At 39.8% G+C, this 16787-nt stretch overlaps 1 protein-coding gene across 1 annotated transcript; it reads left to right on the top strand.

Moving 5' to 3' along the window:
- Positions 1–2340: 2340 nt before the first annotated feature.
- Positions 2341–16482, top strand: LOC128897612 (cilia- and flagella-associated protein 251-like). The gene is made up of 5 exons (XM_054165737.1): positions 2341–2394; positions 11203–11634; positions 11852–11891; positions 13046–13134; positions 14652–16482. Exons 1-5 carry the CDS (start codon positions 2341–2343, stop codon positions 14859–14861), a joined length of 825 nt encoding a protein of 274 aa, XP_054021712.1. The 3' UTR covers positions 14862–16482.
- Positions 16483–16787: the final 305 nt, after the last annotated feature.

Below are 16787 nucleotides of genomic sequence, written 5' to 3'. Positions count from 1 at the left end.
GCCTCACTACTCTCATTAAAAAGTTTTTCCTAATGTCCAGTCTAAACCTCCCCTGGCATGAATTAAACCCATTTCTTTTTATCCTATTCCTAGTTATTTGGGAGAAGAGACCAACACCAGCCTCACTCCAGCCTCCTTTCAGGTAGTCGTAGAGAGCAGTAAGATCTCCCCTTAGCCTTCTCTTCTCCAAACTAAACAACCCCAGGTCCCTCAGCTGCTCCTCATAGGCCATGCCCTCCAAACCCCTCACCAGCCTCACTGCTCTTCTCTGGACACACTCCAGGACCTCAATGTCTTTCCTATACTGTTTTTCCTAGACTTGTGAAGCTTTTATGAGAGGAATCATATAAATGCTTGATACAGACATTTACACAATCATCTTTATCACATGTGACAGATTTTTTTTAATTGCTGAGGAGGCAAAATGTGTCATGCTGTGACAACATGAATTATACATGGTAACAGTGTAATCTTCTTTGCCTTTGAATCTGATTCCTTAAGGTAACACATCAATTTTAGTCACAGGATAGCTTACTTGTTAATGTGCCTTATATGAAAGGAGTGTCAATAAATCATCAAGAGATACATAGTTTTAAATGTTGGTATCACTCCATGTTCATTCTCCCTGCTGTTCTTCTGTTCCTGTACTGGTTAAATGTTGGAGTACTCAAAGTAAAGAAGGGACAAGATGCCAAATTCAAGTGGATCAAGAGATAGAAGGTAAATGGAAATGTAGACCTGGGTAAATGGTGGCCTGGGCTTTTTCAGAGGCCTTTAGGCTGACTTCTTAATTTAGCGACAGCACACATTTATGTGCAATGAGACAAACAGAAGGCTAATTATCTGGCCTAGACATTAGAGCCAAAATGTTTAGGGATAATTTTTGACTATGACATTGGTGATTAGGTATCATTAAGAATTTGAAAATATACACCTGTAAAACATTTATACTCTACAACACACAAAAAATTCTGTACCTGCCTACGGAAGACTTTATTACATTAGTCATCTAACTCTGAGGTTCTCAAGAAGGGGAAAACATACATTTTGTTGCAGTGTGAAGTGTGTATATATTTTCAGGTCAGAGCCAAAGCTTCTCCTCATTGGAGGAGGCTGATGTTTTACCCTCCTAAAAAATCACACCTGTGATCTCCAAAAAGAGGACAGTGTAGTAAACCAAGAAGCCAGATGGAACAATAGAGAAAGTGGCATGAAAGTCTTGATTCTTTTTGGAAAAGATGGATGTTATTATTTCTGGAGTTTCCTTAAAACACACAAGCAAGTCTTGCAAATTATTTTTTTAAGATATTGCATTACTGTTACAACTATTAGTGGTTAAACTGGCAAGAGGAGGGGTAGGGAAACATCATACAGCATTATTACTTAAATACTATGCTAATGGGTGGTCTGAGAACGTTTTGTAAATAGATCTCAGTATTGACCTTCTCCGGAACAATAGTTATTGAAATCCTATTTGAAAATGAGGACAGGGGAGGAAAGGAATCAAACTGAGTAAATATCAGTCAGTGCAAATGTTAATAGAATCAGTACTTTCCTTGAAAACCATTTTTAATGTTGTTTTGTAAGCTGCCTGCATTAAATTATCTTTGACACAATGTCTCCAGAATTTATTTTCTAAGAAGGCTGTGGTAGATTAATAGTTTGCCAGTAGATTCTGGTCCCATTCTATCCTTCCTTCAGTCACCCCTTTTATATACCACATTTGAAGGTAAGATCACTTTCAGTCACATTGCTGTGCCAAACTGAGCTACTACACTCACTGCATTTTGTCACTCTGGAATTTGTTTCAAGCTGTGAGATTTCCTGGAATACATTGTCTTGACATCAGCACGTGTAAATCTTTGGAAGACAGGAAGTACCCTCATATTCTGGTGGAGTGGAATCTTTCAACATTTAATATTTTAACTTGTCCTTTCTGAAGGCAGACAACTCTAACAACACACTCCTCAGTTAATTTGCAGAAGTGCAGTATCACCACTGAACTGCTGTGAAAATACTTACATCTGAAAATAAGTGAAGCTAAGCTTTGTTATTTTATCTTTTTTGGGGAAGATTAAGATGTTGCTGTGTTTGAACTTAATGTTGAAAAGTGTTTCTGTAAGCTTAAAAATGCGTTTCTTGGATGTGAGATCTACTTATTCATGATTCTAAAATTCAGCTTTGGAAGAAAACTGCTATGAAAAAAAATACCAGTTATTTCTCATGCAAAATATTGCTGGGGGGTGGGGGGAAATGAAAGCACTTCAGAGCAATCCCACATAGAAATCACAGCATCAGAGAAGGTTAGGGCTTGGAAGGGATCTGTAGAGATTGAGTCCAATGCCCCTGCCAAATCAGGGTCACGTAGGGCAGGCCTCACAAGAATGCATCCAGGTGAGTTTGGAAAGTCTCCAGAGAAAGAGACTCCATAACCTCTCTGGGCAGCCTGTTCCAGTGCACTGTCATCCTCACCATAAAGAAGTGTCTCCTCGTGTTGAGGTGGAGCCTCCTGTGTTCTAGCTTGTACCTGTTGTTCCTTGTCCTGTCACTGGGCTCCACTGAAAAGAGACCATCACCTTCATCTTGGCAGCTATCCCTCAGATATTTATAGATGTTGATGTATGCCTCTCAGCCTTCTTAAGGCTAAACAGCCCCAGTTCTCTCAGTCTTTCTTCATGGGAGAGATGTTGAAGTCCTCCAGTCATCCTCATAGCTCTCCACTGCACTCTCTTCAGTAGATCTCTGTCTCTCTTGAAGTGGGGAGCCCAAAACTTGATACAGTATTCCAGGTATAGTTTCTCCAGGGTGAAGCAGAGCTGGAGGAGCACGTCCCTAGATCTGCTGGACAGACTTCTCGGTGCACCCCAGGATGCTGTTGGCCGTCTCGGCCACAAGGGCACATTGCTTGTTCTCTTAGCACCGTTTGTTGTTCCTCTTAATATGCACTGATAGTATGCAGCTTCCAAGGAAAGTAAAGGAAGCCAAGTTATCTCTTCTTTGTTTTGTCTGGATGAAAATGCATTGAATGTAGGAGTGATTTGATATTGTTTTGTGGATCATTCCTGCGGCAGGAGAAAAGCAGAGCATTGCTCCAGCACTTCTAAGGGCTTTCCACAGAATTGTTACATAAATTGTACACTGTTCCAATGTTTTTTGGGCATCGAGGAGACTTTGGAACTCCATTAGCATAACAAGTGGAATTTTATTTAGTTGGCTTATACTGGTTTATAAAATTTGCTACTTGCAGTTTTGTGGAAATTCAGAATGTCCTTGGTATTCATTATGGGACACAAAAATGTTTATGTGCAGTGCTTAAGCAGCATGTCAGAAGTACATCTGAACCACTAAAACCCCTGCAGTAGACAGAGAGAGAAAACAACAGACAATTGCTCAGGACCAAAGGTCTGTGTAGTCTAGTATCTTTTTTTTCTACCATGGACTACTGGTGAATGCCTGGCAACAGAGAGAGTAATAGAGCAAGCACATAGTGTTCTCATGTGCAGTCATTGTGTATACAAAATATATTCTGTATATTCAACAATCTGTGGTTCAGCAGATGCATCTATTATATTTAGTAGCCTTTGCTCTTCCATTAATTTCTTTCAATCCTTTTTTAACCCGTGTAGCATCTAGTACATGTTTTGGAAAACAACTTTTAGATTACCTTATGCATTATTTGAAGAAATAAGTCCTTTTTTCTTGTCTTGGATCTGTCTCTTTGTACCTTAATTTGATGTCTCTGAATTCTGATATTAGAAGAAAAGAGCATTTGTTCCCTCTTCCTGCTTTATTCCGTCATGGTTGTCCCATGGGAAAACTGTTCAACTCTGTGGTTTAAATCAAATCAAGAATGAAGTGGTTTATTAATTTATCAATAACAGTTAGCCAACTACACATCAAAGATGAAGAGCAGCAACACAGTAGGCAGCACCACTAGACATCCATAATATAACATATAATAAGCACCCACAATTTTCTGAGCACCCTTCTGCAGCTAATGTCAGCTAAAGTCCTGCACACTTTCACATACATGTTCACAGAACTACATATGCATTTAGTGCCTTCTAAAGCAGGCATAAATTCATAGACTCATAGAAGGGCATAGGTTGGAAGGGAGCTTAGAGGGCATCTACTCCAACCTCCCCACCAAGGGCAGGGTTGCCTCTCAACTAGACTCGTCTGCTCAAGGCCTCATTCAATCTGGCCTTGAACACCCCCAGAGGGGAGGCATCCACAGCCTCTCTGGGCAGCCTCTTCTAGAGTGTCACAACCCTCACACTGAAGAACTTCTTCCTATGATCCAGTCTAAACCTACTCCCCTTTAGCTTGGAACCATTTCCCTTTGTCCTGTTGCTGGACACCCTTATGAATAGAAGTCCCTCTCCAATCTTCCTGTAGGATCCCTTCAGATATTGGAAGACAACTATAAGGTTCCCCTAGAGTTTTCTTTTCTGTAGGCTGAACTACCTCATGTCCCTCAGCCTATTCTCACAGCTGAGGTGTTTTCCAAGGGCAAATTCTCAGCTAACTTCTAAATGTGTTTAGCACTATGGCATTCTATGAGAAACTGAACAAATCTTGCTTGCACAAATGGCAAATCTGTACTTATGTCCTCTGAGGAGTTCTGAGCGTGTTCATGATCTGAAGCCATGCACTAAGTTGTAGTATTTTTATGCACTTTGTCATATGTTTTAATGGAGAGAGGAGAGGTTAGCTTTTGCATATTGAAAGGATTTTGGAGAGACAGCTTTGGTCTCAGAAAAACTGGACTGCTGAATGCCACAGAGGCTTTGTTTTGTTACCGTCAAAGGAAATAACAAGTACACTTTATCACTGGGCTTTTTAAGGATTTGCTTGGCAACCTCATGCTATAAAAATTTAAACAAACATTATCTCAACAACAAATGTTATCTCAAACCCCTATACATAGTTAGGAAATTATTTATTATCAGGGGCCTGAAATGTCAAGTGTAAAGATATTTACCATTCTAGCTTTCATAAATGTTCCAGCACTGAAAATCAGACATGATTCTTTTTCCAGGGAGACCTAACAAGAACCTTCTGGTACCTGAAGGGGGCCTACAAGAAGGATGCAGAGGGACTGTTTCCAAAGGCCTGTAGTAACAGGACAAGGGGCAATGGTTTGAAATTAGAGAAGAGTAGATTTAAATTAGAGAAGAGTAGATTTAGATTGTATGTTAGGAACAAGTTCTTTACCATGAGGGTGGTAGAACACTGGAACAGGTTGCCCAGGGAGGTAGTCAAGGCCCCACCACTGGAGATATTCAAGGTGAAGCTCAACAGGTCTGGGCAACCTGATCAAGTTGAGGATGCCCCTGCTTACTGCAGATGGGGCCAAATGTGGGCCACAGTTGGTTTTTTTTCTCCTCATTTTATGCAGTATAGTATCTTCCAGAGAGGGTCACTAAGTTTTTAAGAGAACATCTACATAGAATCATAGAATGGTTTGGGCTGGAAGGGACCTCCAAAGATCATCTAGTCCAACCCCCTCTGCAGTAAGCAAGGGCATCCTCAACTAGATCAGGTTGCCCAGAGCCTTGTCAAGTTTCACCTTGAATATCTCCAGGGATGGGGCCCCAACCACCTCCCCATGCAACCTGTTCCAGTGTTCCACCACCATCACAGTAAAGAACTTGTTCCTAACATCCATCCGAAATCTACTCTAAACATTTTCTGGTTTGGAGAGGCTCATTATATTCCCTCTGTTTTGCTTAAATACCCAGGAGTAATTTTGCTATATTATTTCCAAATAATATTAAATGGAATTTATATTCCTATGTAAAATAGCTCAGAAGAGATTATACCTGATGTAAGCTGTCTCCAACTTGGGTTATGATTCTTCACAAAACACCTTAAAAATTATTTCTAGTTCTGTAGAGGTGTGGTTTGGATTTGCTATTTTTTTTCCTTGCTTTTCACCTTAGGAATTCATGCTATTTATTTGTTCTTCAAAGAAAGTAAACTTAGAATCAGAATGGCTTGGGTTGGAATGGACCTGTCTATGGGCAGGGACACCTTCCACTAGACTAGGCTGCTCAAAGCCCCACCCAATTTGACCTTGAACATTTCCAGAGAGGGAGCATCTAAAGCCTTTCTGAGCTACCTGTTCCAGTGCCTCACCAGCCTGACAGTGAAGAATTTCCTTATATCTAGTCTAAATCTCTTTTCGGTTTAAAGCCATTAGCTCTTTTCCTATCACTGCATGCCCACATAAAAGATTCATTTCCAGCTTTCCTGTAAGCCCCCTATACGTACTGGGAGGCTGCTATGAAGTCTCCCCAAAGCTTTCTCAGGCTGAACAATCCCAGCACTCCCAGTCTGTCTTCACAGGAGAGATGCTTCAATCCTCTGATCATTTCTTGTGGCTGTCCTCTGGGCCCACTCCAACAAGTTCATTTCATTCTTATGTTGGAGGCCCCAGAGCTGAAGGCAGTGCTCCACATGGGGTCTCAACAGACCTCTCTCAGTCAGCTGCCCACACCTCTCCTGATGCTGCCCAGGATATGGTTGGGCCTCAGGGCTGCAAAAACACAAGGCTAGCTCATGTTGAGCTTCTCATTAACAAGCACCCTCAAGTTGTTCTCTGCAGGGCTGCTCTTAATTCCCTCATTGGCCAGCCTGCATTTTAGCTTGGGGTTGCCCTGACCCATGTGCAGGACCATTTTTGAGAAGATAGCAGTTTTGTATAAGAAACCTGTAGTACCAGCAAAATGGTGGGTAATAGGATTGTGGAGAATATGATTGAATATGGGTTTTCTACCTAGTCCTCTCCAGTCTTGCATAGAAAAAGAAGGATGGTCTGGAGAAATGTATTTTGTAGTTGTCTTTACCAGTGCTCTGTAAAGGGAACGTTGTGCACTTCAATATGACAGCATCATGCCCATTGACCAACCTCCTTAGGCCTGATACCCATCTACTGAGTGTTTTCTACTTCATAGTGAAACTCTCCTAGGTGTATACTCCACTCAGTTGTTAGGCAGGCATGTAAGAGAGCTATGACATGCTTCTGGGCATGTAAAGGTCATGGGTTAGACAGGTAATGCGAGAAATCTGTTCCTCAAACAATTACAAACTCTGCTAAGTAATTGCTGTTTTATTGCTGTTTGGCAGAAAACCACCAAAGAAGCAGCACGTAGCTAACTCCTCATTCTCATCTCTCTTTAATAATCTTCTGTGAATTTGCAACAGTTTCCAGGGCAACTAGAAACAGAAATAGCTTTTCTGTAAACCAGAGCTTCCCAGAACTCTCCATTTCCAAGTGGTACATACAGTAATTACAGATTTCTCATCAGTGGTTTTGAGATCTTCTTCCCTGGAAACATAAAATGGTGGTGGCAAACATAAAATATTTTGACTTCCTGAAAAGGCTTGGAAAGATACCATAAGCCTTCCATTCTGAGATGCTAATTATGAGCAGCCTGTCTGCCAGAGCTCAGTTTCCATAAAGGATGCAGGACAGACCCACAATGAAATAGTTACAGTAGTGTAGAGAAACAGTTCGCAGCTGTCATTTGGGCAAGGTCTACTATGAGTCATGTCTCCAGTCTTCATTTGAGGCTGCCTTTCAGACAGAGCATGACACCAGGTGAGACAACAGTATGGAACAGAATGGTTTTTTCCCCTCTCTCTTGTAGATGTAAGACCACATTTTTACAGGGCATTCAGGAAAGAGGTATCTTTATTCTATACTAGTCTACCTAGAGAAAAGCCAGCAGTGGCCATTTCAGCACAAAACAGTTATACTCACTCAATTGCCCACTTGAGGCAATATTTTGGTCAAAACTGTGAGTAAGGTCATTTGTCCCCTGAAGCTCAGATGCACAAAATTTATCACAGAATCATGTAAAGATTTGGGTTGGAAGTGACCTCCAAAGATCATGTAGTCCAAGCCCCCTGCAATCAGCAGGGGCATCCTCCACTAGATCAGGTTGCTCAGAGCCTTGTCAAGCCTCCCCTTAAATATCTCTAGGGATGTGGCCTCAACTACCTCTCTGGGCAACATGTTCCAGTGTTCCACCACCCTCATGGTAAAGAACTTGTTCCTAACATCCAATCTCTTCTTTAATTTAAATCTACTCTTCTCTAATTTCAAACCATTGCCCCTTGTCCTATTACTACAGGCCTTTGGAAACGGTCCCTCTGCAGCCTTCTTGTAGGCCCCCTTCAGGTACTGGAAGGCTGTTATTAGGTCTCCCCCAGAGCCTTCTCTTCTCCAGGCTGAACAACTCCAGCTCCCTCAGCCTGTCCTCGTAGCAGAGATATACCAGCCCCTTCATCATTTTTGTGACTCCTCTGAAACCAATCTGCCAGGTCCATGTCCTTGTGCTGAGAGCTCCAGAGCTGGTCACAGTACTCCAGGTGAGATCTCACCAGAGCAAAGTGGCAAAATCACCATTCTCTTGATCTCATGTCCACACTTCGTTTTATTCTTACAAATGCCTTGTTCCCAGGGAAACTATCCCAAATGCATGCAAAAACTAAAGCAAGCAGAAAGTTGCACAAAATCTGTATAGTCTGTTTAGTCTGCAAGGTCATCTTTCAAGACCAATGTTCTTCTGTACTGGAGATACTTAAGGTGAGGCTCAACAAGGCCCTGGGCAGCCTGATCTAGTTGGGCATGTCCCCACTGACTGTGGAGAGGTCAGACTAGATGACCTAAGGAGGTCCCTTCCAGCCTGGACCATTCTATGATTTTTTATAGTAGAGGTACAAAGTTTTAAAGGAGGTTTTGTAGTACTGAGCACTTCTTTGTCCTTGAAAAAGTGGAATCTCAGCCTTAAATGAAAACTCTTTCAATTATTGTACTTGTATGTTCTTCACTACTTTTGACTTTCTGTGTGTGACCTTGGCCAAGTCATCTTCTCTGTGTCTTAGCTTTAGTGGTGAAACTGTTTAAGTTACTCTTACAGCATTATCTTTCTATGAATCAGGAATTTAGAGTGGAATAAGAAAATAAACCTCCTAAAGCTTGATAAATAATGCAGAGACTATGCATACATATATAATATATACAGATAATATGAATATAATACATAAATATATATATTTGCTTCAATTAGTAGCATCAAATTCTCTAGAGATTGTATTTACTAGCCAAATGCTTAATCTATTAAAATAAAAGGAGTATCTGTAATAGGACGGAAGTGGGGATGTGTGGTTGGAAACCTGCAATTTGGAGAGACACCTGGGGGTATTGGCTGATAGTCCATGAATCTGAGTCAGCAGTGTGCCCACACAGCCACGAAAGCCAATGGCATCCTGGCTTGCATTAGAAACACAGTGGCCAGCAGGAACAGGGAGGTGATCATCCCCCTGTATTCAGCACTGCTGAGGCTACATCTCAAGTATTGTGTTCAGTACTGGGCCCCACACTGCAAGGACAACATTGAGGTGTTACTGTGAGGTTACTGTGGTGAGGTTACTGAGGTGAGGTTACTGTGTGAGGTTACTGAGGTGTTACTGTGAGGTTACTGTGATACTGTGATACTGTGATACTTGAAGGGAAGTAGGAGCAAGGAGGGGGCCAGTCTGTTCTCCTTGGAGGCAAGCAACAGGACTAGAAGAAGTGGTTACAAGCTGCACCAGCGGAGCTTTAGGCTGGGTATTAGGAAATATTTCTTCACTGAAAGGGTTCTCAAATATTGGAATGGTCTGCCCAGGGCAGTGGCAGTGTCACCATCTCTGGGGATGTTCAAGCAGTGTGTGGACCTGGTGCTTAGGGACATGGTTCAGTGTTGACCCTTCAGTGCTGGGTCAGACTGGATGATATTTGTGGTCTCTTCCAACCAGATGCATTCTGTGATTCTATCCTGATTCTATTCCGTGTTATACAATATCATTGTGATTCCTAATTACAGAAGTGCAGTTGTGCTTAAAGTGGCAGAAAGCTTCTAATGTCCAAAACTACTTTGCTACAAAGTTAATTCACCCAGAAGAGTACAGGAATCAACTAAACTATTAAGTTTTTTCATGTCTCTAACATTCTTGCCTAAGCAGCCTTGTGTTCCAACTTCTAGAGACATTAGCTAATGGTCTCCTCCTCACTAGCAAGCTACCTTCTGATGAGCACAAAACCAGTCATTGTGGTGACAACAAGCAGAAATTCAAAAAAGTTAAGAGGAAGGAAGGAAAACAAAAGCTAGAAGGCAGCATTTGGACCCAAGTATATGAAGGTGTTCAAAGTAAGACCCATTCTTCTATCACAGTTTCAAAAAAAAAGTATTCAAATCCTTTCCACCAGTTCACATCATAATGTAGGCTGCAGTGGAACAGAAGTGTTTGTCCAGGTTTCTTTAATATAAAATATGGATTCAGTCAGTCACAGAAGAACAGCATCAGAATGCAAAGATGAAATAGTACATTAGTGCCATGGTCTAGTCATGAGGTCTGTGGCGACAGGTCGGACTCGTTGATCTTTGAGGTCTCTTCCAGCCTTGGTGATACTGTGATACTGTGATCTAGGCACTCTGATGCAAGGACTCTGTTGGACACCAGGAGTTAATATTAGAGTTAGTTTAGGCCCTTACATTTTGGTAATGAGAGGGAGAATGTTTCTGTTAAAAAAAATAATACTGTGTTTCATGCTGTTATAATACATAAATGGCATAATAATGGCAATCTGATCAAGTGGGGTAAAAAAGAAGTAATTGGTTCTCTTTTCTCTCAGTTTTTTACAAAAAGAGCATTTGCACTCTTGAAAATTTATTTTAAAGTACTCCAGGCTATTTTTATTTTGTTACATTGAAGTTTTATCCTAAGCTGAAACCAATTTAAATTCTAATTATGCTGTCTATATTGAATCAAATTAATGAGAACGTTGTATCTGGTATTGCTTATTAATTTTCTTGGGAAATGGATTTTAATTATATATTTTTTTTTCAGTGTTGGAATTACTGCTTGTGTTAATTATGCATATTTCAAACATTTCAAATAAGCATATTGTTTAGAAAAGAGAAGTTTGTTTTCATTGCTTTTCTATTAAGTTAGCAAGACATAAAAAATTCAGCTGCCCTCCAAATGTTCACTGCAGGTCTGTTTTTCAAATGCTGTTAGAGATAGCAAACCTCAGATGAGGGCTTCTGTCTTTGTCCTTACTCTGTCTACTCCTTGCTGTATTTTCTTTGGATTTTTGTTGTTGTTGCTGTTGTTAGTCAAATTATGATGTATAGTTAACTGCTATAGGATGAGGACCGTGATACCATTCTGCAGCATGAGTTTCAAAATTATGTTTTGGCCATTTTGTCAAAGGAACAAAACTCATCTGGAGATGAAGAGACAGATGATCATGATGATGATGATTATGAAGAAGTAGAAGAAGAAGTAGAAGAAGAAACAGAAGAAGAAGCAGAAGAAACAGAGGAAGAAGCAGAAGAAACAGAGGAAGAAGCAGAACAAAAAGAAGATGAAGCAGAAGAAAAAGAAGATGAAGCAGAAGCAGAAGAAGATGAAGCAGAAGAAGATGAAGCAGAAGAAAAAGAAGATGAAGCAGAAGCAGGAGGAGAAGGGGAAAGAACACAGAAAGAAGGGGAAATAGAAGAAAAATGTCAAAAAGAGAAACATAGTAAAACAACTGAGGGAGAGAAAAGCAGTAATACCACAATGGAAACTGCAGAGGTAAAAGCATTTATTCCTATTAGTTACTGGTCTCTGAAAGAGTTTAGTTCTATAAATTACATTGGTCTGAATATACGTGCAGCTGTCTTTGAAATGCAAAGCTGTTGTTTGGGGTGGCTTTGGTAGAAGGAGGAGCACATATCTAGTTGTTAATAGTTGAGCATTTTATTTTTAACAAGTTTGAAAGCAGAGATTTCATTGTTTTGTCTCTATATAGACAGAAGAGACTACTCAGAAAGAGACCATCATTCAACAGGGTAAGAATAAAGCTCCTAAGAACTGGACCATTACAATCATTCTATATAAAAAAATAAAACATTTCAAAAGGTAAAACTTCTCTAAACTATCTTTTATTATAAAAATACTGAACAATACAGTTGTTGTCAGTAGTTGGTAAAGCAGTTCTTGAGAGGTGATGAAATTTAGAGGCAAAAAAATAATAATGACTAATTATTAATCATTTGTTATATATTGGAAGAAATCCATGAGAAGGACTTTCTCTTAGCAGGACTGTATCTTGCTTGCTAAGAGCAGCTCTAGTTGTGCAATGTCTCTCTCAAGCAACTTCTTTAGGTTCTGCGTTTCTCCAGGAGAGTAGCTTGTCAAAAGTCTTTCTCACCTCTGTCAAGTGGCATTTCCTCATTACCTTCACAAACAGATCATTTCTAAGTGAAATATGTAAATTACTGAACACTGTTCAGATATGCTGAAGAAGTCTAGATGTTGCCTGCAGTTTGATGACAGTTTGAGTAAACTGTACATTCTTTCAGAAAAGCTGGGGATTATGAGGCTGGGTGTCCTATGTGCAAGACCAGTAAAAAACCAAAACCCACTGCTTCTTTTATTTTAGAAATTCCAGCATAATCTAGATTTGATCTTTTGAAAGAAAATAACAAATGTAGTATAAGAAAGACCACTGCCTTAATACTGAAGAAGCTGCACCCCTAAGTTTCAATACTTTTAATGAAAATAGTTTGCCAAGAATGGCTGCTTACATATTTTTCCATTACCCAGTGATCTGGAAGTTCTAAATTTATGGCATTCTAAAGGGAATACAGGAAAATTTAAACACGGGAACATCGACTCAAATGGAAAGTTCTTCCTTTCCCCGAATTGTTTCTATGGAATAAAACCCATGCTGAACCATAATTCCTGCCCTAAAAGTCAGCTTTTCCAAATTAGAATATGCTTTCAAAATCAGTGTGCAAAACGTTGTCATCTGTCAGCAAGAAGGAGCTATGAGCGTGAAGCCAAAGGGTTTTATATAATGTCACTGCCACAAGCTTTCTTGTAAGATCCACATTTTTAGAGACTTTTATTAGAAAAAAAATGAAATTGAAGTTGGGTTTTTTTTCTGCTGTAATTTGCAAGAACCAGAGGGAAGCTAATGTAAGGGTCTATGTTACTGTAGACAAAGAAAGCACTGACAATCACACTGTGAATAATTCTTCAGAGAACGCTGATGACCAAGTAACTGGAGGAACTGCTGGGAGGAAAAAGGTATGTGGCCTGATTTCTCCTAGTTTTACTAGTGACCACGCAAGCAGTGGGCAGTTACCCAGCTGAAGTGAATACCCCAGTTTACCTGATCTGCATGAATAATTAAACTGATGAGTGACCTGTTCCTTCTGTTTAAGATTTGGGTTTATTTTGTGATAAAGTAACTGTAAATTGTCCAAATAATTCCTCTATTCAAATAAACCATAGTATTTCTGTCAGGAGAAATGAGATAAAGCCCATTATCACCTTCATGTACAGCATGTCCATAAAAATAACAGGCTGTTACTGATATCAAATTTTAGCGAGGTGAAACCTTAGGATTTGATTCCTATAGGAATCTGAAAGCAGCAACTGACTAGTTGACCTTGTATCTATTTCCAACTTGCATTGGTTTAAAGACTATGTGCTATGAACATAGGCTGAGGGAGCTGGAGTTGTTCAGCCTAGAGAAGTGAAGACTCCAGGGGGACCTTAGAGGTGCCTTCCAATACTTGAAGGAATTCTACAGGAAGGCTGGAGAGGGAGTTTTCATGAGGGTGTCTAGCAATAGGACAAGGGGGAATGATTTTAAGCTGAGGGAGAGTAGGTTTAGACTGGATCTTAGGAAGAAGTTCTTCAGTATGAGGGTGGTGAGACTGGAATAGGATGCCAAGGGAGATTGTAGATGCCTCCTCCCTGGGGTGTTCAAGGCCAGACAGGATGAGATCTAAACCACGTCAGATGAGGTGTTGAGCAGCTGAGTCTTGTTGAGGTGTCCTTGCCCCGGGCAGGGAGGTTGGAGTACATGATCTCTAAGCTTCCTTCTAACCTAGGCCATTCCATGATTCTATGATATAGATATATATATAGATACAGATATAAAGATATAGAGATAGATAGATAGATATAGATGTAGATATATAGATGATAGAGATGATATAGATATAGATACACACATGTTAAGGAGTAGCTTATATGGAATTTCTTACAGGTTTAGTATCCAAAGGCTTCTGCAGAGACTGGCTGCTGTGTTTCCTGTTGAACAGAGACCTTAAGTACCAGTTAACGTGGAGCACGTGTGTAATCTCACTGACATAAAAACACAGTGTCATGAAGTTTCATGGGACTACACGCATGGATATAATGAAGGCACATTAAGCATTTACTGCTCTGGGGCTTTGCAGATCTCAGCCTATAGTTTTGCCTCAGACTCTCGTTTGAAAGAAACACAACTTTGCACCACTTGCAGTATTTAGTGCAAATTGTTAGAAGTATGTAATTTGACAAAACACAGTAACTTTAAGTCCTCTGATTCATTTGTGCTGTTTTGGCACGCCAGATATGGCAGCAGGGTGGTTTTCATTAATGTTTTTGAAGTAGTCATTTTGTTTTGGAAAAATTAGTTATTTTAGCAAGGAGGAATTTGCCTTGATATAGACAAAGGGCTTTGTGGGGTTTTATTAAACCTTGAATTTCACAGATAACTGTTTTGGGGCATATTATTTACCTGTTTTTTACTTCAGTTTTCCCTGTTTAAGCGAAAGCCACTGACAGGCCAGAAGAATGAGTGTGGCAGAAAGGAAGATAGATCTGGAAAGCCATCACAGAGTGAACAAGAAAAAGAAAAGGAAGATGTATCTGGTGAAGACAGTAAAGATGAAAACCAGAATCATACACTGGAGAATTCCAGGGAAACTGTGTCTAACCAGGACACAAGGGCAAAATCTTCTACTTGTATATTACTGTAACACTGTTAGAGTATGAAAGAATGTGACATTTTTAAAGCACATAGTGCAATTTTTACTTGAAACCACTTTTGACTCTCTGGAGGTGTTGATGGTTGCATTGTTGATTTATTTGATTGCTGTGATTTTAAACATGCAGACCCTTTTCTTGATATTTATTGGTAATTTTAATAGTTGCAACTGATATGCTTATCAGCATCTTGCTGGAGTTCTGGGGCCTTAACTGCTAGTGTTGTAAAACAAAATATATTTTTTTATGTGAAAAGTTGAATACAAGCATTTCATGGTTTGGTTATTTTTTATTGCTGAATAATTTTATTCTGTTTCAGTCTACAGAATACCACTTGATACATGTACTGAATCCAGTGTGATACTCTTGCAAAATTATGGTATTTGATTTAAGGTGTGTTTTGATTCAACAAACTAGGTGAAAATATTAAAGTTCACATTTTAAAGCGGGCACTCAGAGGGCACCTAGACATGTGCCTCCTCTGGTTAAAAAAACAGCAATAAAACCTTCAAATTAACATGTAGGCCATTAGTGAGGAAGTACTTAAGTATGTGCCTAATTTTGTACATGGCAGCAGTTTCATTACACTACCTGAGGGTAGTGCAAGTATGCAAGTGAGTACTCTGCCAAGCTGGGACTTTGAAAAACCTTTCATTTCTGAGAGATACTGAACTCCCTTCATTCCTGCTGAAAACAGCATAAGCTGATGAGTCCTTTTCCTCACAGAATCAGGCCAAATAAAAACTGGACACCCCACTGTGGCTTCTTTGGGGTTCTAATCTTATATTCTTTGAACATTCATACCTTCATGAGGCTCTAGTGAAGTTTTTCTTAGAAGAAAATAATGTTACCAGTTACTATGGAATACATTGGTATGATAAACATCAATATGGACTAAATATTAGTGTTTTTCTCATGCAACATGGCTTTTCTGCAGATGGAGACTGAACAGCAGGAGAAATGTATCCAGTTACTGGTATGGATAAGCAGAATGTTTGTTTTCTGAATTAGTCCAAGAAGCAGAAGTGACAAGTCCACTATTCTAATTGCCAGCATTCCCTCTAAATAACATTTGATTACTGAAAATTTGGTCCAAATGAATAAGAAATATAAACCTAACCATGATGATATAACCCTTCCCCTGGAGATATTCAAGGTGAGGCTTGACAGGGCTTTGGGCAGCCTGATCTACTTGAGGATGCCCCTGATTACTGCAAAGAGGGTTGGACTAGATGACCTTTGGAGGTCCCTACCAACCCAGACCATTCTCTGATTCTATGGTTCTACGATTCTATAATTCTATGAATATGCTCCAGGGTCTGTGTTTGCCCCTAAACTGAAAACTAAGCATACTAAAATAGGCTTCGTTTTTAAGGATGTACACAAGCTCTAGCTCATATATAAAATAAAAAGTTACTTCTAAACTCAGTTCTTTTCAGAATATTTTACAAGGAACAGATGATCTTTGTAGAAAACTTAGGAAAATGTTATTTAATTTCATTGACATACACACACATGTTAATATGCCTTTGGACATATTTTGCCTTTGCATTATTAGTTTTCCTAGTTTGGGAGTTGGTTAAGTTTTATGTAACATAGGTATTTGTCAACTGATCTAGAAGTTGATTCAGCTGAATGCTTTATCCCTGTAAGTATGGCAGGTGCCCAGATTCTTTCATGGGACCTCCTCTGTGCCACAGTAAGCATCATCCTATAAACTTGAATGCTTGGGTCATCCTTTGCCTGAGTTAATTAAGATTGTTTCATTTCTGTTGTTTTCCTTTGGGCTACTCTTTGAACCTTGCATAAGCTATTTCAGTGTGCATTTTATTTATATATTGTCTTGTTTTCCTGAGTGCACATCTGGTTTCTGTTCTACTTGGGTGCTGTTGTGAATAGTAAGTGGAAAGGAAGACATA

This window comes from Dryobates pubescens, chromosome 12 (genome assembly GCF_014839835.1).
Source record: "Dryobates pubescens isolate bDryPub1 chromosome 12, bDryPub1.pri, whole genome shotgun sequence".
Taxonomy (NCBI): domain Eukaryota; kingdom Metazoa; phylum Chordata; class Aves; order Piciformes; family Picidae; genus Dryobates; species Dryobates pubescens.
The sequence above is the reverse complement of the archived record's forward strand: the minus strand, read 5'-3'. Positions and strand labels throughout refer to the sequence as shown.

Excerpts from the sequence above, each read along its gene's own strand:
- LOC128897612 (XM_054165737.1), top strand. The coding sequence starts at position 2,341 with ATGCCCCTGCCAAATCAGGGTCACGTAGGGCAGGCCTCACAAGAATGC. Across the intron at positions 2,395-11,202 it reads CCTCACAAGAATGCATCCAG|GATGAGGACCGTGATACCAT; the intron begins GTGAGTTTGGAA and ends TAACTGCTATAG. Across the intron at positions 11,635-11,851 it reads CCACAATGGAAACTGCAGAG|ACAGAAGAGACTACTCAGAA; the intron begins GTAAAAGCATTT and ends GTCTCTATATAG.